The sequence below is a fragment of the Athene noctua genome, chromosome 4 (genome assembly GCF_965140245.1).
Source record: "Athene noctua chromosome 4, bAthNoc1.hap1.1, whole genome shotgun sequence".
Taxonomy (NCBI): domain Eukaryota; kingdom Metazoa; phylum Chordata; class Aves; order Strigiformes; family Strigidae; genus Athene; species Athene noctua.
In genome coordinates, this window is record NC_134040.1 from 78,386,421 (window position 1) to 78,411,114 (window position 24,694).

Sequence of the window (24,694 nt, forward strand, 5' to 3'; positions counted from 1 at the left end):
GAAGGAAGGAGATGATGGCATAAAGGATGAATTTCAAGTTTAAAGAAGTATTTAGACCTTTTTAGTGGCTGCTGAATAATGAATTATCCTCAGAGTTTATTACTTTGCTCTGAAGTAAATGAGGCACAAAGTTTCTTCCTTCTGAAGTTTTCTTTGTTCTCTTCCCTTGCTCTTTTTCCCTCTTAAAATCTTTTCTCTTTCTAGGCTTCTCTTCCTCAATGTTGCCATGCTGAGTGCTAATGGTTTTGTCTCCCTCCAATTTCTGTCCTGAGCTCGTTTTGGTGTTCATTTTTTCTTTTTACTGCAGCATTTCTGCTCTGTTACCTTCCTTCGCCTCTCCATCTTTTCATCATGTATTCTCACCCTCATTCTTCCTACAGGAGCATATCACATTATTTCACTATTTTGGTCTTTGTGTTCTCTTTCTCACTTAGATCTCTCAGCCCTTCAAGATAAAACACATTTTATTCAAATCCCCCAAATTAGAGGCAGACACCTTCTCTCAGGGTCAGAGTTCGTGACAGTTCCTGCAAACTGTTCCTTCCAAGGAGGAACAGAAATTGTTTGTATATTGAGCTCCTTCAAAGAGGCTGTTCTTGTTCACAGAGCAGTTTGTCCAGTGTCTTAGCCCTTCCTTGCAAGTTATGTTTTTCTGCAGGGCCTGCTTGGCAACTTAATAGCTAGCAGAGCCCCAGGTTGCATGCATGCATAGCCGACTTAAATCTATTTTCAGTTTCCTCTTCTGAAAGTTTGCAGCCTTCCTGTGTGGTGGAGGGCTTCCAGCACACAGAAATAGCTGTAGCTCCATCTCAAATGCTGCAGTATGGCCTTCGTACCCTCACAGGAAGATGCCATCCAGAGAACAACTCCCTCTGCTCCCATCATTTCAGAGAGTGCATCATCTCTTTCTGCCCGTATGAGGAAAGGCATGAGGTGTTCTTTCCCTCTTTCCCCCAGCCCTGCCCCCTCGTCCCTCGCCCCCCAACCACCAAGGGTTTCAATTTGAAGTAGTAGCAGCAAAATTACTTCACAAGCATCAACCTCTGTGACTAACCAGGACCTCTCAGAACTCTTTATCTTGGTAATTTTCCTGATTCTTCTTGCAAGAAACTTTTATAATGAACATAGAGTACATTTATTTGTTGTTTATGCTAGTTGAGATTTTTAGATAGACTGTATAAAGTAATTTTCTTTTAACATTAAATCCTGTAGTGATGGTGGATATGAGTGTGCTGTTCCCATGACTGATGCAGAAAAATGCTTGAAGGAGACGCAATTTTTTTTACCAGTCTTCCTCCTTCTTTATTCTTCCTTGGTTTTTGTCTGTAACTTGATTCTAAAATGTAGGGTTAGTTAGTGACTTAAGGAGGCTTTTTTCATAATTTTAGTTTGTGAACTGCCTGTCTGACAGGCTCTCTGTTTCCCACTCCCTCTTAAGAATGCTGACTTTGGATGCATCCTCTCTAGTTTCTGTGCTGGAAGACAGACTTTTAATAATAATAAGTGAGTTTCTAGATATGATGACCTGAAATGTCCATGTATTAAGAGTCATCAGTTTGACTAATGGCACACCGTGGCTACAGATCATCCTAAGCACCTCTTCAAAGTGTCATTTTTTCCAGCTCAGTTGATTTCTGACATATCTCACTTTATCAGCCACTGAAGTGGAAATTTCATCACTCTTTTATGCCTTTTGAGTTTTTCTTAGTATTTGTTTGTAATAGGTTTTATGGGTGATTAGTTGTCTGAATTGTGAGTATTTTTTGTGGATAGGAGATTTTCTTAATCTCTGCATATTGCATTTAGGCCTCTTAATCTACTTGTTACACGTATCAGCTGGATTTGCTTTACTCTTTTGCTCTTGAGGCATGCAAGTACTATACCTAGTGCAAATTGTAACTAATGTAGTATTTACATTAGTAAACAATTAGAGTTTAAAAGAAAATTGTGATTAAAGAAAATAATGACACGCAGTAATGTATCTATTCAGCAGCACTACTTAGACATTATTTTCAGCAACTGTTGTCACTGCTGAGAATAGGCACCATCTTGACTTGCAGCCTGTAAAATCCTTTGCTCTTATTTCAGACTGAAGTTCGAGCCTGCTTCTTTTCCCAAAAGTCTAACAATTCTTTTACTGCCTGTGTTTATGCAGTTGTGTATCACGAAATGAAATTTGTTCCCGATCTAAGCAAACATTCAGACTGTACTTGTATTAAGGGATCAATGTGGAAGGATCAATTATTCTTAATTCATAATAATGGCGATTAGTAATAAAAATAATAACAATTCAATAATAATGCAGGTTTTTGAATACAGCTGGGAGTACTATCAATCTTAGGAATGCCTAAATTGCTCAGTTTAGGTGTTGGGAGGGACGGTTGTGGTATGCAATATATAAGTTCCTTCCCTGGCTCGGTTTTACTGGCCTCAGGGAGGGAAGAAAGGCTCTGCTCTGAGCAGCGTGCTGCTTTCCTTACTGTTGCTTCTCCTTGTGAGACTGAGTAGGAGAGGTCTTGTTTGGCCTTCTCTGTTACTGTTCTGTAACAAAGAAATCTACAGGTCTTACCCTCTTGTTTTTGAAACCTTCTCTATTCCAGAACTGTATATATTAAAATAATGACTTGTTCTTCTCAGAACTATTAGTTCCATTTTTTGCTTTGTATGTTTTGAGATGTCTGAAATGGATATACATACTGAAAGGCAATAATACGCACTATAGCAGATCCATAAATTGACTCAAGCAGTGACATAATCTTTTCTATATAGAATTTTCTCTTCATCTTGGCAATAAACATTTTGTTTCTTCTTTTTACTACTTCGCGCCTATGTAGCTTTTTAGATATCAAAGAGCATAAAATAATTGAGGTATATTTAGAGTTAATCAGTAACCTTGGTGTTCACTGAACCAGGTTTAATGCTGGAAGAAGGTTCTCCGAGTGAGAGACAGGGAGGGAGCACTGTGTACGTTAGGCAGGATTGCATCCTGTTGCCAAACTGTAATAACCCTTTGGGGAACTTGGAGCTGAAGCTGCTGAATTAAATACAATAATTTTCCGTAACAGTTTAAAAGGCCTTCAGGCATGCTAAAGTTGTAGCTGAGTAGTTTTGGTAGCAGTCTATAGCATGACCCTAAAGCCTTGCTTACATCTTGGCAATTAAAATATATACTACATTTTATGTCTGTTATAGTTTTCCTGTATTGCAGTGTAGGGCTTTAGTGTTGAAGCTTTTTAATTGTAAAAAAAAGTCACTGTTTTTTTTTTCCTTTTTACTACAGTGACTTCATTTCAGGTTGCAAAAGGTGATTAAGAGGAACTATTGAAGGGCTGTCCTGAGGAATTTTAAATACAATGTAAAATTTCTACCACTGCATCAGCCAGCTTTGTCTGTGTCTGAGACTTCGGTCATTGAGCATTACCCGGTAGCTTGGACACTTGCGTGTGAATGTGCCTTGTGTTCTGTTACACTTACACTTGGGCTTTCTACAACACTTAGAGTAAAAAAGAATTTTTATAATTTACTTGTCTTATTTGTAAGTACCTTATCTGACTTGACAATTAAATATTATGCTAAATGTGCTGATGATGTCAGAGGTTCTCAGAGTAGCCTGGGGCATAAGGGAATGAGCTCTGTGGTCCCAATGACCTGGTCATGTAGAAGAAATGCTTCTCTGGTTCTGCTTCCCTTCTAAATTAAGTTAAAAGAAATATGTAAGTATTAGTTTAAAAATGGGCATCTCCTCTTTTTGGTTTTGAACTGTTTTTAAAAATTGCAGTGGTACTGGGAAAGTGCAGTCTGACTGAGGCTGCCATCAGCTAAGCTATGTACACAAATGGGATGTGCATGACTATATAAGAGCTGACATGTCAGTCTGGTGATTAGCGTACACTCCTGTTTAATCCAGCCAGGAGCCTGTAACATTGGACAGATCACTGAAAAGGTCATGGGAGATCCCAATGCTCAGTGACACAATTAAGCATCCTCAGTTTTTATACTTAGAAAAGCCTTAGACAGAAACTTGAAGTAGTGGCATACACCAGTGATTTTTTTTTTTATTTTCATCAGTATACGCAGGCCATTTCACGTTAGCATTGTAATACAACATGTAACAGTATTTAGCACAGCTGTTTTGACATCCTTTTGTGAGTAGGTGAGTTAGTAGTTCAATAGCTTTCTAAGTATTGCTCTATGAAAATTCTTCCATTTATTTGGAGAGAAGCTATTTGATGGACCATAAATATTGACATATGGGCGAAAATTACTAGCAGATGAAAACAAGTGGTTTTGTAACACGTCACAATATAAATTTAATTTTATTTGGTTTAAAATTTTAATCTGATTTGTCAAAAATACTGTTCATGTGTCAAATTAGTTGCTGTGTTCCCTTGAGTTTGTATTGTACTCATTACCAATATTTTGTCTGAGCTTCTTCTAAGGCATAGTAAAAGAAAGCTAGTCGATGCATTTGGGTAACTCCCCCCGGGATGGAGCTTTTATGTTATAGGAAACATAAAAGAAGAAAAAATGAAATAAGGTCAAATTTATAAAACAGTAGTTCATTTAAATCTGAATATTTGAGTGGGAAAACTTGTTAATATTTAATTATTTTACAGTGATCTTTGTAAGAAAGGAGCTGAGCAGATGCAGTAACTGACAGCTTGGGGTTTTTTTCTTAAAATGTTTTTCTCAACAATTGAAAATATTTCTCAAAAGTTGGGGATGAGCAGTGGTTTTGAAAAAAGGAGGGGGAAATTCATGATGGAACAAGTAAGTTCTGCACAGTCCTGAGACTGTAAAACATCTCACTGTAGTAATAAGACTTATGGTTCAGATCTTGTAAAGCCATCTGCAAGTCTTCCTTTGTTTGACTTTTCGTTGCTGGCTTACTACGTAAATGTTAACACGGGTATCTATTTCTGTATTCTGCAAATATGTTTGTGTTCTCTCTGTTTGTGTTCTGATCATGGTACAGACTGTTTATTTGTAGACAGATCTTTCAGATAGCTTTTATTCTGTCTCCTTTTCACACATGTGTATTAATTCACTGATGAAATAATTTCAAAGGCATGATCCTGAGAATGTTAAATGTTTCTTAAAACTTCCTGAGAGATACTATTAATTTTTAAAGTTAAAGGTTACTGGAGGTAAATAGGTGTTTTGTATAATGCCAGATTCAAAAAGATCAGATTCTTAAATCTTCCAGGATTTTTTTTTTTTTTAAATGTCCACAAAAACTGCTGGTCTTCATTATTGTGGCAGTGTAATCACTGTTGAAGTGTCTCCGTAATTATGTGCTATTAAACACCTTGTATTTTTTTAACCTTTTCATTCTTTGCCTGAAGAAGCAATAGATAACCCAGAAAACTGCCTTTTGAAGTTTTATTGAATTCACTGACTTCTGTGGGAAGGAGATCAGTACTTCCTCATGCTACAGCATAGATTAAATCTTTGAGGATTTTAGTTTGGTATTGTAACAAAGTGCTGTGCAAAGAAGGGTTTAAATTTTTTTTTTTTTTTTTTTTTTTTTTTACATTATAAAGGAGCTTGGAAACTTGGGGGAAAAAATCAAAATTATTTCATCTTTAATGATGAATAGTGTATGTTAGTTTTCCCATGGCACAATTTAGAGACATTAGGAATTAGTGGCCCTTTAAAGTCTTGAAACACTTAGATGAAAGGGGAGATGTGCTCCCACATGAAGTGTTCACACTGCAAAAAAATACGTGTGTGTATCTGTTAATAATGATTTTCAGAATCATGACTCAGTTTAGCATTTAATAAAATGCAGTTTATAAACTGTCTAGAAAATTGTTTTTATATGGAAAGAACTTGCGTTCATTACTCAAATATTTTAAAATCTCAGTGTTTCATATAAATTAAAAAGTTATGCTACATGGACATGGAGACATCTAAATAGTTATAAATTTAATAAATATTCTGTTATAAAAATTTTGAGATTTTCTGATCATGTACAAATATTTCAGTTTCTTTTTAGCTACTTAACATTTGAAAGGATAATAAATATAGAACAGAGTTCTTAAATGAAGGCTTTATAGCTTTACCTTTTTGTCTAAATTAAGTTTCACACAGGTCAAGAAATGCAAGACCTTTTCAGAGAATTTCAAAACAGAATGATAAAAAACTGCCATTCACAAACTTGAATTATGGTTCTGTAGTAAATCAAATACTCTTTAAAAATCTTTTCAGGAGAGACAACTTTGATATTAACTGTTTAAAATGAAATAGGTGAAGAGTTCTAAAGCAACTTTGTTTTTGCTGAACACAGTTCAAATGGAGTTGGCTGTTTCTTTGTGGTTTGTGCTGTAAACTGTCATTTTGATTCTATATCACAAAGGACTGATAGTACTTCATAAAATAATCAGTTGTTGTGTTTAAGTACTTTAAATTGAGGGGAGCACCCAGGAGAAAGTTCTCTTTGAGACAAAAGAGAGAATCCTAATATATAAGATGTTAAACAAGAAGTATTAAGTTAATGGGTGCAGTTGCAAAGCATTAAAATCATCCAAACTGTTCTTCATTTAAATGTTTTATCAACTGTTTAAAGATACAAATTATATTCTTTATTTTAGTTTAGCACTTCATTTTGAAGAAAAACAAAATCTCTAAACTATTTCTTACTCTGTCAAAAACGTAGATATTTTTAAGTGCACAGGACCCAAGAGATGAATTTGAGAAGCCTTGTTTTGAAAACTAAACAGTAAAGGAAAATAAATAGTAATAGAAATAAGATTCTTACTGTAATATTCCTTAAAAACTTGAGTGGAAAGAAAAAATGTTTCTGACTGTCATTTACAAATCAAATAGTTACTTGCTTTCTAGCACAAGTTACGTAGAATGTACTGCCTTGGAGAAGTCTTCCCGCATATTCCCTATGTTTTTGTAGCTTCTGAAATTATGTGTATATGTTCTTGATGAGAACAATTTTCTTAGAATAGAAATGAGAATAAAAAGTTGTAGAAGTCTGTATATAAAAAACCCCATACATTAGAACCATAAATTTCCAATAAGCAGAAGAAATTCAGACTTGCCATTAAAGCATGTATCCTTCTCAGGAAAAGAGAAAACAACTTACCTACAGATAGAGTTTAGGTAAGCAATGTGTTCTTAAAGCTGAAAATGTATGTTTTTTCCAGCCAGTTCTCAGTCTGCTTTTGATGTTCTAATCTGTCATATAAAAATGAGAAGTATTATGTTGTTGTTCACAACAATTTCTCTCCTAATTTTTTTGATTAGGGTAGCTCATGCATGAAACTCTGGGAAGTCTTTCAAATGTTACAGAAGTGTGTCTCACCCACTGTTGATCTGATCCTTCTCTTCCACATAGTTAGAAAGCAATCACAGCAATTAGAGAACACTGTAACACATCAGCGGTTGTCTTTCTAATTTTTTTATAGGTGAATGTAAGCTGAATGTAGAGAAGACTTCCAAATAAGCTGGACTGATGTGCACAGAGAAGGAATGAAGTATGGATGTGAAGGAACGTAGGCCTTATTGCTCCCTGACAAAGAGCAGACGGGACAAGGAACGGCGCTATACAAATTCTTCCACAGAAAATGAGGAGTGCAGAGTGCCTACGCAGAAGTCTTACAGCTCCAGTGAAACCTTGAAAGCTTTTGATCATGATTCCTCTAGGTTGCTGTATGGAAACCGGGTAAAAGACTTGGTCCACAGAGAAGCAGATGAGTATACCAGACAAGGTAGGCAACTTGTTTTAATTCAGAGTGTAATTCATTAGTACCAAGTAACAAGGCATTTTTGCTGTGGGAAAAGTATGTTGTTATGCCAGTTTCATCAGTTTTAGTAATATTCTACACACAGTACACTTCACTTTTATCTCCCTAAATGTTTTAAAAAGATGGAAAAGCATTGTGTATCATATTTGAAATAAATAATTTATGATGCACAGGAAAGTTAATTAAACGGCCCATGTTGGGCAGTGGGTCAGTGACAACATTGCAGACACAAGTGTGAAGTATTCAGGCCTTACAGTTTTAAACACTTAGACCCCCCAGCATCAATTCAACTCATTAACAGGTGGCCCAAAAGTTTGCCACGCCAATATACCTAAAATGTAAATGGTTTCAAAATTAATAAAAATAAACAAATACAACTGTTCCAAGAAGGCCAAGCCTATGAACAGGTTTGGGGAAACACAGTATGTGTGGATGGGCATACAGATAATGGATTAGCTCAGTGCCTTTATCATTCAGCTTGCAAGGGCAGCTTTATAGTGAGTAAGGTAAATCATGATTAATGCATTTGTTGGGTTTTTTTAATTAGCTATCTATGGTATCTAACCAAATGCTAACAGGTTGCTAGAGCTCACTGTTGAATTTTTGAGTCCGGGACTGGAGATATATGAGAGATCTAAATATCCGTGGGGATGCTGAAAACCTGACTGGATATCACAGAATCATCTAGGTTGGAAAAGACCTTGAAGATCATCTAGTCTAACCATTAATATGGACATGGTCCTGGGCAACTTGCTGCAGCTGACCGTACTTGAGTAGAGGGTTTTGTTTAGATGATCTTAAGAGGTCCCTTTGGACCTCAGTTATTCTGGGAGATTGCACTTAGCTCCAGTTAGGGTTAAGCACTTACGCATTACTTTTGGATTCAGAACTGTAGTCTCTGGAATTGACATTTCTACATTTCCACAACTAAACTACTTAATATAAGGAGAAAAAAAAAAACGTTATGAAATGTGTGGAGTACTGCAGCCCAGCTGTCTGAAAGAATAAAGCTAGGCCAAGAGCTGTGTGAACCTGCGCCTCCGTCTTCTGTATCAAGCTATCTTTTCTTTTATGAGGAAACAAGAATAGATTTAAGGATAGAAAAAGAAAGCTTCCTCCTTGTGAAAAAGTCCTTAGTTTTAATTTTAGAAATGTTTAAAAATATTTTCCCCATTGGTGGTTTTTCTTTGTTCCAAGTAGAATAACTTTACATTAGAATTAGATCTGGGCAGATGGTGTTGACTTTTTTTGCCTACAAATGTTTGCAATGGAAATAAAAATATTTCTCTTAGGCTCATGTAACTGAGGCTTGCTGCTACTGTAGTCTGTCTGCTTTTTTGGTTTCTGTGATGTGTTGAAACTTGAGGTCATCAATACTTTCTAGTTTTTAAGTCATTAGTCACCTTGATCTCATTACTTTAATGAGGTCATATCAAAAGGAAATTTTCTAAGACCTGTACTATAGACACTTTCTTAGTACCAGTGACAAAATTATATCAAAATAGGCACCATTTATTTAATGAATTCATAAACTATTGCCTGAATAAAGTACTAATATTTTTAAATAGCAATTACAAAATATGTAGTCTGTCATGTCACATACGATGGTGCACTAGGGCTTGGGTTTTTCTCCTTTTCATTTTCTTCAGTAAAGCACGTAATATTTAGCTAATGCTTATTGCCCAATATGCAATAAATTGCACGTCTATGGGCCTAAAATGTCAGTCTGGGATGTGTAGTGTTGTCTTCACCTTTCAGTGATCTCAGCACTGTCATTTGTGCCTGTTTGATTCTCCTCATTGTCAATTCAATTCTTTTCATATGGTTTATTGGCTTCCTCTAATGCATGCTGGTTTAGCACCATTGGGGACTACATGCAGGTTTGATAGGGTCAGGTTATAAAGGGCTTGTTTTGCAGTCTTAGTGTGTTCCTTTGATTCATCTTTGACTGAGAGAATTTACTGCTTCTGGCATTTGGAAGCATTTTGTGGAAAAGGTGTTCAAGGTCATTCCAAATGTTTTTAAATAATATATAATACACGTTTCCCTGTATTTATTTTTTCCTCGCTGTCTAGAAATAGAGTGCAGATATGGGGCTTTGTTGACAGTCTCATTACATTCTAGCCTGCTAAATCAACAGGAAATAAATCTATAAGCAAAAAAGGTAAGGTTTAATAAATACCTTTAATTGGAAATTAATTTTTAAAATTAATCATGACTGGTGTTTCACTTTTTTTGCCCAGACTGTGTAAAATAACAATATCAAATTTCCAGTGTCTGCTGGAAAGGTACTGGCACAGTTATGTGAGTTTCTGGAGTCTCTCAAATGCGAAACAATTTTAAAATATCAGTGTGCTTTTATGAGTGATATTTTGGGGTAAAGCCTTTCAAAGATTTCTGCTAATGAATCAGAACTTTGCTCTTCTTCCTGAGTTGTCTCAGTACACATCTTTGCTTCCTGCTTCCCAAAACTCCATGGCAGGAATTCAGAAAGGGATACTGCCATAGGAGATGGGTCTTCCCTGTTCAGTCATAGCTTTATCTCAGGAGATCTTTGCTTGAGGAGAGGAGGTTCTTCAACTGTCAGTTCCAGTCACAGAATCTTTTTCCTCATCTGTCAAATTTCTGTTGCTTGACATTAATTGGATAAATGGAAATAGGAGTCCAAAAATGCATATGTCTGTAATTTTAAAAACAACTTTTAAAACATACAGTAAAATATTTGAACATGAAATTATTGTATAACTGGGATTGTGTTGTTGATTTTGAAACCCAGTTGACAAGGCTGGAAGAGCATGTGTGGTTAGGAGATTGTAACTACATCTAGACAACATGCTTTCAGTTGACATCAACAAGGGGTAAGACCTACTGTGGTCTCCTTCCCTTCTTCTCAAACCCCTTCATCTGTTGCAAACCTGGCTTTGTTTTTAGACTCTTTAGATGAGGATTATTTAGCCTACTATTTTTAGAACTTCTAATTTAGTTATTTATTTTCACTTTGTTGTTAATCCCCACATAAGATTCAAAAAAATCTGGTAAGCCTCTGAATAATTAAACTCAGCACCCAGCCATGTAAATGAAAACCATGAGCTTTTTTTCTTTAGAAGTATTTTTAAGCTAGGTACTCAATTTTATGTTGCATGTTTGAGAAGATACCTAGTCTCATCCTTGACAATGGATGAAGCACCATGAAATACTTTTTACTTTCCAAGGTATGATGATAGGATTGTTTGTCATTTCTGTGTTAGGGGGGAAGACAACACCTATTTCCTTTGAAGTATCCAACTGTAGTGAGCAGCCTGATTTAAATGTACAACTTCTCTAATTGAATTCAGTAACCTAAATGCTTGTCTTTTGGAATATACCCAATTATGTTGCTGAATTCAGGATTAAAGCTGACTGTATAAAGTTGAATTTCTCTGTCGTACAGAGAGAAATTCCTGTGTGAAGTAATATCAAGTACAGAGGCAACTGCTATGCAAAAATGTCTGAAAGTGTGACATGACTATGGAGTGGGAGTAAGTAGTATTTTTAAAACTGCATGTGGAAAAAATAGTTGGAAGTAATAATATAACAATATGAACATAATCTCAAGGAGATCATGAATCAAACGTGGGCTCACAAGAACTGAAAACCTTTTTATTAAGTTAATAAGAAAAATACAGGCAGGCAAAAACTGTGTTTTACTGACCATCAAATACGTGTTAAAGGGAAGAGAGGAATATGCAATACCTCTCAAGTAGTTGTCGTTCCATTTCAAAGAATTTTGTTGTTGCAGGACAGTATAGTGCTCCTACAGGGTGATCCACATATCACGTCAGTGAGTTTTTGCACAGGAGCAGGAGGCTGACCCATGAGCACAGGTGTCAGGATGCACTGCAGATTTGCATGTGTTCCTGTTTTCATACAAAATAATCACAGCATTGTTTGCAAACTGTGTGAATTGAAAAGCTGGGCTGCAGGACATCTTTTGCTAACAGAAGACCTGATGAGGTAATGCAGGTTTTGTTCAATTTTTAGGTTTTGAAGGCTTGAGTCAACTATGGTTTAGCCTTCAGGTAAAGTTACTTGGTCTTTCTAGCTGGCAGTGAAAATGAGTTCACTGTCTTTATCAATCAGAACAATTTATTGTCAGCCAAGCCTCAACATCGATTTATTTTCCTGCAGCCTTTTTCAGTTTTGCAGGAGAAAGTATTGGTATACATGGTTTTGTACCTTTACTCTTCTGGAATATTTAAGTACCTAAATTAAAATAAAAGCCCTAATAACTCCTCAGATCTACAAAAAGAGGGGCTGAACTTACCAAACAAGCAAAGAAAAATAATTTCTTTCCTTCATAGTATGCTGGATCACTGACACCGACTTGCTGAAAAGTGAGGCCATGTACAGTACATTACAGTGTGCAGACGTATCATCGCTGTTCAGCTGCCACTCCCATGACAATCAGATTTAGGTGCTAGAAAATCTCACCATTCAGTGAAAGAGGGACCTGAAACAGTGGTATATATGCTTCGACGATTTTATTATTTAAAATATTAAACACTGTTAGGGATACATTTTTAAGATTTCAGAAACCTGAAATGTTAATTGCAACTTCTCTCTTAATGTGATGACTCCAAATTTTATTGCTTTTAAATACTAGTGGCTCAAAATGAGTTATTTGGATAGCAAAATGTTTAATCTTTTTAGTCGCCGTAAACGTTAACTGTAGGATTAAAGGATTTAAATGATCATGTTTTTAAACCTAAAGCTTGAGTGCTTTAAACTTACCTGTCTGAAACAGTGAAAGGGTAGACCTGTAAGGCCATTTTTGACACTGTGCCTTATTGATGAGCTGATTCTGACTATAGAGTAGGCAAATGATTCTCAATAGAACTGAATCAGCCTGTTTGCAGATTATTTACAAGAAGGTATGAAATAATAGGTAAGTGACTTTGTGATCTCCTGATGAGAAAATTAATCACCATTCAGTGACATGCCAAGTGCTGTCTCTCAAAATCTGAAGCAGATATTAGAATTAGTGTTTTATGTGCCTGGCTGCAGTGCAAAATGTACCCTGATTTTCATCATGACAGATACCTTTTTGTTATGCTAAAACACAGCCACCTGCAGTATTTACCTAATTTGAGTGGGTAACTTCTGTAAGCAGCATACAGTGCCAGTACGTTCTGGATAATTTTGTGGCCTTGAGCTAAGCACGTAAGCTTATGCCAGGGGGTTGGTTTTTTTTTTTCCCTCTCTTTGTAATACAGGAATAATAACACTTACCTACCTCACAGGCGTGTTGGGAAGATTAATTAGTTTCTGTTTGCAAAATTCTTTGAAGATGAAAAGTGCTGTAAGTGCTAAGTAATATTATCATCTTTCATTGATATACTAGTTACTCCTTAACACAACAATAAGAAGTTAATTGGTTTTCAGGTTCCAGGTGATAAGGATCTGTTGACTTTTAAAGTTATTCTATTAGCTACAGAGTGGTACTAAAAAAACATTTCACTTTTATTTGATTAGGAGTATATTTAGCTCACGCTCAGTGATACGCACACTTCTCTAAGATATTCATCTAGTTGAAATTGGCCCCTTGTGGGTCATGGTCTGTAGATGAGCTACAGATCTGGAAACAAAGGGCAATTGTGATTCTCCAGGGAAAAATCAACCTTGGTTATTGGCAGTAGACTGCTTGATCAAGCATTTCTACGTAGCCTTGGTCCACAGAGCAAAAACCTTGTCTTTGACTAGTCCACTTGCAAAATAAGAGAATTAAGTTCTTGATCATAATGATTAAGTATTTATAAGGTGAGCAAGGGGCCTTCACAAGGACTTTCAGCCTCCTGGAAAGGAAGATACTGTAAAGGGTCTGTAATTGCTCTTACGTATCTCTGTAGCTCATATACTGAGATGTATGTGCTGCTCGTGTTCATAATAAAAACTAAACTGAGGACTGGGGAAATAAATGGATCACATGCATGGCTATGAAAGGTGACTTCTGTGTGTTAACATCTGTGGAGAGAATAAAGCTAGAAAAGTGAGGAGTTAGAGCTGGGGTGAGAGGAGGAATGAAAGAGGCCGAAGAATCCCATCTGTCTCGTCCATCGATTCAGTGCTTAGGGTTGTAGGCCAAGCTGTGAGTGATTGCTTATTCCATCACTGGCAAATAAATGCGGAAAGCAAAGCAGAGATGTAAAATAGGAATAATTCCTCAGAAAGTTCCTTGATACTTTCTGAAATTGCTTTGTAAAATGTCACAACTTAGTGGCTTGAGAGCCAATCCTCAGTGTTACGAGCTTATTAAAGCCAAAAGAGGAAATGGCAAAGCCAAGGGAACGTGTTTGCCTCTTCTCTTTTGCTTTACAGTGCCATGAATATGTCTGAGTCATAAATCCTTTCTTTCCTCGGCCTAATGGACATTTTGCTAGAAAATCTAAATTAAGACAATGCTACACTACATTCATTATGGGAGTTTACAGAATAGAAGCACTTTTTGGGGGGGTATGATGGGAGGTGTGAGTGAGAGAAGGAGTAAAAGATGTTTTAATTTTTGCTGAAATCCTTTGGTCTGTATTCTCTGTTTCTTGCACTTACTTGTAACAATGGTCTGAGCGCCATGCATTACAGAGCTGGTTCCCATGTATGTGGGATACTTGTTTATGGAATGTATGGGCTACTCTGAAGAGGTGTGTTGGGTTTTTTTTCTTTATACCAGTTCAGAGCCTGTTGAACTAATCAAGTTTTACAACATGCTATGGGACAATATCCCTTTGTGGGTCTATCCACTCACTTGTGGTGGCACACATGCCTTTCCCTTGTGGAAAGGCAGAAATAACAGTAGAGTTTTCTCTCCTCCCCATATGGAGGAATAGCAATGAGCCTGAGCTCTATTTTGGGTGCTTCTCTTCATGCTGCTTCCTTCCTCCTCACCTTTCTCCACTTCAAGCCGTATGTCATGTCATTAGCATTGTACTGACCTTAATGTGGCAGTTCATACCTGTCAGATCTGTGGTTGTAGGCTTTTTGCAGAGTGCATATCCATCATCTCTACATTGCTTACCCTTGGGTCATATTTTATTCACATCTATCAAATTTAGGCTTTATTCATATTTTGCAATAAATGGATGCTAAGATGTTGATGATTTGGTCCCAGAATCCAAAGATTAAGATAGAGGCCTAAAATATCTATACTGGCATTCTGACTATAATCCAGACTTTGTATTCCTTGCTACTCATGGAGTCGTATTCCTTTTTTTTTTTTAAGTCCACAGAATCCTTTTTTAAATTTTTTTTTCCTTGCAGGCCATGATCTGGACAACTGTGTCTCTTAATTTAGTTCGTATATTAGGTAATTGCAGTCATAAAACCAGATATTTATATAAAATCTCAAAATTTGGAAGCGTTATGTTTAAATTATTAATTGTTTACTGGAACATGATTGCTGATGCTAGCTTGAAGCTTTGAATTCTGCAATTGTGAAATTGTCTTCAGCTGGCTTTAATCTTATTCTGCGGTAACTTCAGAAGGGTTTGATGAGCAGTACTTTATCCTTATACTGGATTAAGAAGTGCTTCTTACGTTCTAGTCTGCGGATTAGTACTGAGGATCCCCTGCCACCCTCAAGCCTAACAGGGAATAAAATTATGAGTCTCCCATACTGCATGTTTGAACTGTAATTTGGAAAGCCAATGGCAGGAAGATATCATGTTTCATTTGCATTGATTCTGCTCTATTTCTTAAAAATTTTCCCAGACTAGCAATTCAATCAGTGTCTCCTTGTGATTCTGTAGTTTAATGTTAGTAAAAATATGTGGCTGGCTTAAATATCAGGTTCAAAATACTTCCCACCAATAAAAGCGAGTATGGGGGTTTTCTTCCTAGAATTGACTCAGGTTTTGAGTCTTCTCAGGGAACTCACAGTATCTGGCACTAACTCTTTCAGAAGTCGCTGAGACTTAGCTCCCCATACGCTTTTGAAAGCACATAAGGAATGAGAAAACTGTGTGGTTAATGTTTGCTCAGAATAAAGAGCACTTGAAAATTATGTGCGCGGTTGCTAAGATTTAATATAATTTAATGCTGTTTGTTATTATGTAGTTTACTGGATATATTGGTGAAGCAACCTTCATACAAATCTTACAGCTCCCCTCTAAATCAGATAATCACAAGAAAAGGAGGTTAAGATGGAAAAGTGAGTGGAGTAGAAAGGTCAAGAAAGAGAGATTAAGAGATGGCAAGGAAGAAGGGTGTGATGAGCGAAGAAAAAAGCATAGGAATTAAAAACAGGAGAAAATGTGATATTGTAGATTAGGTTGGTTTAAATTTCATAGATAATTTTCACAAAAAAAAGAGAGAAAATCAGGCTGAAGTAATAACAAAATACTATGCCAAATCAGAAAGAAAAAATCTTAACATAGGCAAAGCCCGTTACTTGTCGGTCTTTGCTGTGATTTCTTGCATCCTAGCAAACAGAACTCGGCAAGTACAGCTTTGAAAAGTCATTTTTAGTAAATATATTGTGAAGTTGGTGTGACAGAATGGATGGTTTCACACCTATTAGTCATTGTCTCTTTTGTGTAACTGTATTCTACCCATCTCACATTCTGACTTCGGAAGACAGCATTTGTACACTTCCTATCAGAGTTTTATAGAGCATCCAAGGCGTCTATTTAGCTATTTTCTTTTTAAAAATATTTGTCCTTTCATTTTCAGCAAATTTGTTATCCTATTGTACATTTACTTCCATTTCTAAGTCTTTCGTCTCAAGACCTTTCCTTACAAAGAACAACCTTTTAAAGTGTGCTGCATGTACTTGCCCCAGCAAATGGAAAAAAAAGATATTTTATTTACAGAGAAGCTACATATTTTTCTGTAAGAAACCAGCTAGAATTGACACTTGAAATTAGATGTTTAAAATCCCATAGGGTTGCATGGAATTTTTGCTAACCCAGTCCATCTCTGCTGATCATCTAGGAAGACAACATCTACCCCATGTTCTCAGTGGTCCTGTAATGACTAGCTAGTGCCCTGAGAACAGAAGGGACAGTTTTGATGCCTGTTGTTATATAAAAGCAAGCTCCTTTTTCCATCTTTGACTAGCATATAATTGAACTTCGTATTTTTTAGGAATTTCTAAAGTGAATAGGCCAGCCAGTTTGGAGTTAACAGAGCTACTCCTTCATAGCTGTCATGTGTATGAGTTAGGAAGGCAAGGTACTGTTGAATCAGGACAGTAGCCTTGAACTCTTGGTGGTACAGACATGATGAAGCATTTCAAAGATGTGGTGCTGCTGTGTGCTGGCTTCGGCCTTACAGAAAGTATTAGAGGCATTGAGAACGAGCTCCAGGTAAGGAGCTACAAATAGGAAAAACATTCCCATTATATAATGTCTAAACATGGGTACAAAAGGAAGTAAGTACTTTTCCCATATCGAAATAACAGGAAACAGCATGGCCCTTGCAGTAACAGTTTGACATCAGTGCTGCTTATATGATAAGCATTGTATTATGAGGACGTGTTTGTATGCAGTAGCCTGCAGACAAAAACTAAAAACATAAGAAAAAAAAATTTTCCTCATTTACTTTCTAAATAAATGAGACTTCTTTTAATTTTTTTATTTTTTTTTTAATCAGAATTAGGTATGGAATCGAGATGATGTAAGGGAGAAGATGGGTTCTCCTAGGGACCACGATCATAGTTTTGCATCTGTATAGCTTTAGTTGTTTCAGAGTTCTTCTAAGTTTAATATAGGTATTTTTGTCATGCATTACCACAGAGTGATTGTAGGAAAAATGCACTTGATGTTTGAATGGCATGAAGGTGTTTTAGCAGATAGAAGTCAAGATATAAAGAAAGAATAGATTAGAAGGGGGACTGACAAGTAATGAAGGATGCAGAGACAGCAGACTTGGCATGCAACTTCATCAGAAACATAAGCAAGAGCCAAACTAAACAGAATTTTGAGTATGGACTTGGAAGGGTTTGAGGCCTCTGCCTTTTTGGTACTATGTCAATCCTGTTATGACAGAACTAAGGTCAGCAAAGGCACTCAAACTATAATTCCTCTGGTTTAAAGGGTAGGGGAGTGGGTGCATTTTTCTGCTAACTAGGCAGATGCTTTGGAGGCTTTTCAGATTTTTTTTTTCTTTTTCTCTTTTCCAAAATAGTCTATTGTTGCTAAAACCTGACTTGACTTATCAGTGGTTAATGAATTACTCAGGATAGTGCTGATGTCTGGAGATGCTGACAAATGCTCTGTTGGATATTTTTTGTTCATTCCTTCTGTTTGTTTCCTTCTCCTTTTCATGGTTTTTAAGAGAATATCTCTGGGTATATTTTTAGTATAGATCCAACTTAGAGCAAAGACTGGCAGCTGAAGAACCATGGGGCCTTTTCTTCTGTTCAGTAGTCCTCTTCAGAAACCCATTTCTAACTTGAAGCTTATGTTGTTCTGGATGTCTCTGAGTAATTTCCCCAGTTTAGGCCAGAGAAACAAATGTGGCACAAGTACAGCAAATTTCCATTTAATTGCGGCTGTTAACTTCTGACTTTCCAAAATAACCTGCATTCATCAAACTTGTATATAGTATTTGATTAAACTAAAAAAAATTATTTACACATCTTGACAATGTAACCTGCGTGATTCTGGCAGAAAAGTATATACACACACTCTTTTAAAAAACCTAATAATTATGTATATTAACATATATATATTGCAATTATGTTGGTATACATTTTGTGTGTATTTAATGTAGTTAAAGAGGTACACCAATCTTATGTGAATCATTGCTTACAGAGAAAGTGGTTGCAACCTAACAGGTAGATGTGTATTGTTACTGTTTGCAAATGCTATATTTTTAACAGTGATTGCTGCACAAGCTCCTGAAAATTATTTTAGAGTTATTACATTAATTTTGTTCTTGTCTGTACAAGTGAAGGGTGTCAGCAGTCCTTACACCACCCATAAACTGATAATCCTAGCCAAGAGACATGCAATACCAGTGGTAGAGTGGTAGTAAACATCATTATTGTCGGTTTTTAAAACCTAAATTCATGATACATCATCACAAATAGTCCAAAACCCCCAAAGCTGTCTCCAGAACAAGTCTCCTTGAAACGTTGTGTCTATTTTTTTCTATTTTACCCTTCATACATTTTAAAGGAAAGTAAAAATCCTACAGAGCATTACGCTTATCTGTTATTCTGTATCTACATTTTCTTCTCAGAAATTAGTTCATTACAATTACCAAGTTGTTTTTAAGTCTTTATGAACTGTTGAGGCACTTATTTTCAGTGGGAGAAGTTGCAAATGTGTGTATAGTGTAAGAAACCAATGATTAAATCCCTCACATTGAAGTAATTCTGGGAAGGTTAATTAGAAACTAAGAACACAAGAAGAACATCCTCTCTTTGTACTTTTTTTTTTTTTTTTTCCACTGAGCTCCTACAACCTCCTCTTCAATTTTTATTTTTATGTCATAGTATGGTTCATTATCAGGTAAAAGCCCCCAGCTGTTCTGCTGCCCACTAGGTCTGCATCCCACCTGTGTTCAGCTTCCCCTGGGTCCTGTAAGACTTCCTGTTTTCATTGTTCAGGAATCTTAAGATGATGTAAAATTTTTGTATCACATATGTATGATTTCCTCTGGGATATAAATTCCTACACGAATACATCTTATTCCATGTCAACTTTTTGGTTTGGGTTTTGTGTTTTGGTTTGGTTTGTTGGTTTTGTGGTTTGGTGTGTTGTTTTTTTTTTATCTGTGTGGGCGACTTACATGGAGTACAATCCGCTTAGTAAAGCTCTTAGGAAAGCTTTAATTCAGAAGATGATTTAGCCTCGTGTTTCTAAAGCTGTTACAACACTTCTGGGCTATGCTGTAAAACTTCTCAGTGTAGTGAGAAGCTCTAATATATTGAATGTGATGAGAGAGCAATATACAAACCTGTCCCCCTTTTCTGTTTTGGCCCTGTGACATACCATGTTGGTTTTCTTACCATTCGTAAGAGGAGAAAAAAGAAGAAAATATTTTATGTGGAGTCAGGCTGCTGTAACCTTAAAGTAAATAATAACATCCATTAGTAGATGAAAGGTGATATGTTGTGCCTGAGCCTGAGCCTCCTAGACAGTGATCATGGAGGATGTTGTTATATAATGCCTGAAGTAGTTTCTCTTAAAAAGAATAGTTTACTTAAGGGGTTAAAAAGAAAGGGGGGTTGGGAGGGATAGTCTCTTCAAATTGATGTGTTTGCACAGATGTCGCCCTGAGTGTTTCTCTGAGTGCAGGGAGGCAGGGGGGTGAGCACAGGGCTCTATGGTGCAGGCTGGCCGAGAAGCTGCAGGTCTGATGCTTTCCCACTGCATCTGGCCTAATTGTGGCAAAGGAGGCAGCATCTGTGTCTCCCTGCATCCTTCTTCATTTCCAGATCTCATCACCTTGAGGTTACAGGGACCATAAGCATAACTCCTTGTAGCATTGAAGTCAACGGCAGTTTTGTTACTGACTAAAGTAACCTTGTCTTTGGTCAAAAATACCTCTTTCCATTTTGCTTCCCAAAATGCTGTTCTTAGAACCAATAAGATGCAATTGTGTGTACACCTTAGCTGCTTCGTGTGTGTGTAGGTACACCTGTATACATACACACATGCACATGGGGTTCTCCTGTATTTGCTTCTGAATTTATGTTTGAAAATGTAGAGTCACATAATAATGTACCAAACACATAAAACTCGTGTTCTAGACTGTTACCCTTAGTATATATTTACCAAAATGTAAAATAATAACCATTTTAGAGCCTTTATTACTTTCAGCTCTGACCTTATTATCACTGGGTGGTTTGTTTGGCCTGTTTGCTTCTCTGATTAGTTTCAACTCCCACAAAATGTGAAAATTCACATGACAGGATAGCTTTAAAAAATGAGAGGATACTATCAGCATGCATGGTAATCCCCTGTTCTTATACCCTTCACAGTCTTCAGACATAGTCATAGATACGTTTACTCCTTTTATGTTTACCTTCCCAGCTGTATTTTCATTCAAATATTTATTTACAGGTGCATAATAAATACAGTTTGATTTGTACCTAATTGTAGTAGCTGATTTTCATTATTTATGAAAGTCGTTGTCAGAATTCATTTATGGTTGTGACTGTGAAGGAACTTTCAGCAACAGCTTCATATGACTGCAGCAATAAAATAATTGACTCACTTAAAACAAGTCAGTGATCAGGACATTAACTCTTAATATTTCAGGAATTCTTTACACGTCTGTATTCACACTTGTGCAAATTGTATTACTTTCTGATTGATAGGATTCTGATCTTCTTGTGTTATAAGCTTTAATTATCTTACTAATGTGGTTTTATGTTAAATGACTAATTTTAGAAAAATTAGGATGCCTGTCAGATTCAAAAATTGAATGTTTGTTCTAATTTGTTCCCAGAGCTATGAAATAACTCTGGACTAGGGTGGAAAAGCATTATGGGTGTAGGCATGCAAATGAGCTTGCCAAGTGTCTATATATCATAAAATGTCTTAAATCTATGGACATAAAAGTAGGATGAAGACACAGCCATTAAAAAGGCAGTCATTTTTGAGTGTCACATAATTTAGACACTAAGTTATTGAAGTGTCACAAATTTATTACACCTAATTTATTAATACAATCATTTTGGATTCACTTATGTCTCTTGCTCTGCCCCAAAACAGAGGCTAAAGGTTTGTTTAAAATGCAGACTCTGCTTCAGCAGTAAAATCATAGAGAGTTTCTCAAAATAGAGACACAAAAAATAACAACTTTTGTTGTAGTCCTTGCAGGTAATGGGTGCCCGTGTTCCTGTTTGTTTATATTTGTGTATTAAAGTAGTGCAGAGAGATCCAAAAAAGACCAAGTGAGTTTGGTTCCCATTTAATTTTTCCATTGCCATATTAGCTGACATCTGTATGGGGAAGATAGCCTGTTGTTTTGGCCTCTAACCAGGACACACAAAAAAAGAGATAATCCTGACAAAGACCTTGTAACTGCTTTCACGCTTTGAAAAATAAAATGAAATAAAAATTTAAAAGTTCGTCATTTATTTTTAATCCTTTCATATGTGGAATTGGCTTTTCTTAGTTTGCAGGTTCTGTTATGTTTCTTTCCTACCCAGGAGCATTTCTGATGTGTTTAAGCAGTTGACAAAACAGTGCTAAGGTGTAGTATGAATGAAAAGGGGCACCGCAGAGAGCTGGAGACAAAAGGATCCACTTGATTGTAATACATACGGACTTTTGACAAAACACCTGTGTGTGATACATGAGACAATTATACACATGAAGAGTTTTTACTTAATCTTAAAAAAGATTCTCACCTTTTGTTATCTTTTTTTCCCCTAATCAGGACAGAATTTTACCCTAAGGCAGTTAGGAGTTTGTGAACCAGCAACTCGTCGAGGACTGGCATTTTGTGCGGAAATGGGGCTCCCCCACAGAGGTTACTCTATCAGTGCAGGGTCAGATGCTGATACTGAAAATGAAGGAGTGATGTCTCCAGAGCATGCCATGAGACTTTGGGGCAGGGGGGTCAAATCAGGGCGCAGTTCCTGTCTGTCGAGCCGTTCCAACTCAGCCCTCACTCTGACTGATACCGAACATGAAAACAAGTCCGACAGTGAAAATGGTAAGTTTTTACATATTTGCCCATATATAAATCAATGTTTTATTTGCTGTTTATGGTTGACACACGATAATTTTAAGTCATCAAAGGAATAGCCTTGAATTTTTTTTTTCCTCATCTTCACAGAAAAGTCAATATTCAGTATCAGTCCTAACTAATTCAAGCTTTGCATGTGATGTTTTAGCTGTAATTCTGAAGGAGTTTAATCACAAAAAAGATTAGCTCTGTTTTATCTCAGACCATGTCACCTGTTACCCTTTGAGGAACAACTAAGCAAGTGGTGATAAAGTCGATCCCCAAGGCCAGCTTGCAGTCAAAGGTTTCATTTTAAACTCTTCTTCAAGACATCTCAGAGAAGTTTGAGAACCTTAGAATGGATGAATGAGCACAAAGAATAGCTTATTAACAGGGCTCATGTGATTGGAAAACAAATTTGATTGTGCTTTAAACTTCCTAGCTGATGAGAGCAATTGGAATTGTGGGGAAGAGGGCCATGTGGCCTTTGATGTGCCTGGGGGACTAGATTACTGTGCAATTAAAATCCACCAAAAAAAAAAATATTTCTGAACAGCTTTATAGGATGTATGACCATTGTACATTAAGGCTTACTGTTTAAGCAAAAATAGGTTAATACAATTGACTGATTCCTTTTTAAAGCTTTTCAGAAATTTTTTTACCTCCACTTGAGGTTATGAACAGAACCTAATGTGGTGTTAAATGCTAAATGTACAAATCTTAGAAAACATTTTGTCTTTAACGTCTTTTTATTTGCAGAATATTTTCAGCTTTATTAGAATTAAAATGATTGTTCTATTAACTTCATTACTTTCTATATGACAAATTCAAAAGATAAAGAAAAATGGGTAAAAATTAAAATTAGTGATGGCTATTACTTGCATGTCTAAATGTCATTTTATTAATTTATTAAACCTGTTTGCTCAGCTGTACAAAACTCGGAGCAATTTTATTTCTATCCTCTGGCAATAGTTGTAACACATTGTGGGAAACAGTAATGTTAGGTGTGCATGTATTGCAATCCTTTTTTATAAAAAGGCATTTTTATTTTAAACTGTAAGCAATAATGTTTTGTCCTACCTATTTATTATTTTAACTTCAGTTTAAGAAGACAAAACTAAAGCTGTATTTTGGTTATTATTCATACTTGTCTTTCCTCTGTTGTTGGTCCTAAGTAAAGATGCCTGTGCAAGACAGCTGTCCCAGATGAGATCCTCCTTTTTGTGTTGGACTTAATGCTGTGTGGTACTGGAGGAGACAGCTCTCAGTGTTCACAGGTGTCTTGTCTCATGCTTGGAAATTTTGTTTTAAGTTAGAGGCAGGTTTTCAAAGAGGAGGAAAGGAGTACTTGCCTACCTACCTCCTTTCGGCAGTGGAGTTTCTGTTGGATGACTCTTGGTATTTCAGCTGCAAAGCAATCTAGAATAAATTGTTGAGCAGTCCTGTGATTTTTCTTTTGAAAGGTCTATGCTGAAACAGATTCTCTTGAGTCTTTTGTAAAACCCTAAGTTAATAAACTTGAAAATACATATCTTATACACGCGCACACACGCACAATTTCCTTAGAGAGTTCTATCTTTACATTACAAAAGAGGTGACTGCTTCAGAAGTACAACAGGTTTGGCATACTTTTTTACAAACTTTATGTTTACAATTTTTTTTAAAAAAGCAAAATTCCTGATTACAATATGCCAGAACATCTTTTATGAGCTTAAAGTTAGAATTTTGTTTTATTTTTTCTTGTGTGAGAAGACTCTGAATATGTTAGAAAAGACATTACTCTGCACTGGTTAAAATTGTGCAAGGAACGTCTGATGTTTGATACAACTTCAAAGTAGAATTTAGTCACTGAAAAGGATTCCAGTTGATTTATTTATTGATAGGGAGGCCAGCAGTCCAACTTAAGAAGGTACTGGGACTGCTGTGAGGCTAATGAAATTTTGATGGCTTGAGAGTCCCCTAGGGTTATGAAACATATATAACTTGGACCATGTCATGGATCTCCATTTCAGTGGAGATTTTACAGAAGTGGTGAAAAGCTTAATCTTCTTTGGCATTTTTCTCTGAATTTTTGTTTCCACTGAACATGGAAGATTTGGCTGAGAAAAAATTTTATACACATAGTTGGAACTCAGTATGTTAAATGCTCACAGTAGAATAGAAAATATAATTTAAAGCCAGGGAAGCTGTAGCGTCCTGTCAGGCACAGGTGCTCTAATCAAAGGACCAAACTGCAGGTGCAAGTTTTGTTAAGGTATGGCCTGAAGTTAATAGCTATG

General features: G+C 36.3%; 1 protein-coding gene across 8 annotated transcripts in view; it reads left to right on the top strand.

Annotated features, from left to right (window-relative positions):
• TENM3 (teneurin transmembrane protein 3) overlaps window positions 1–24,694 on the top strand; it is a 419,436-nt gene that overhangs the window by 93,662 nt on the left and 301,080 nt on the right. For all 8 annotated transcript variants that reach the window (XM_074905787.1, XM_074905788.1, XM_074905789.1 and 5 more), the window contains exons 2-3: window positions 7,419–7,721; window positions 22,125–22,403. In XM_074905787.1, coding sequence (XP_074761888.1) covers window positions 7,490–7,721; window positions 22,125–22,403 — 511 coding nt within the window. In that variant the 5' untranslated portion in view covers window positions 7,419–7,489. The remainder of the gene's footprint in view (window positions 1–7,418; window positions 7,722–22,124; window positions 22,404–24,694) is intronic.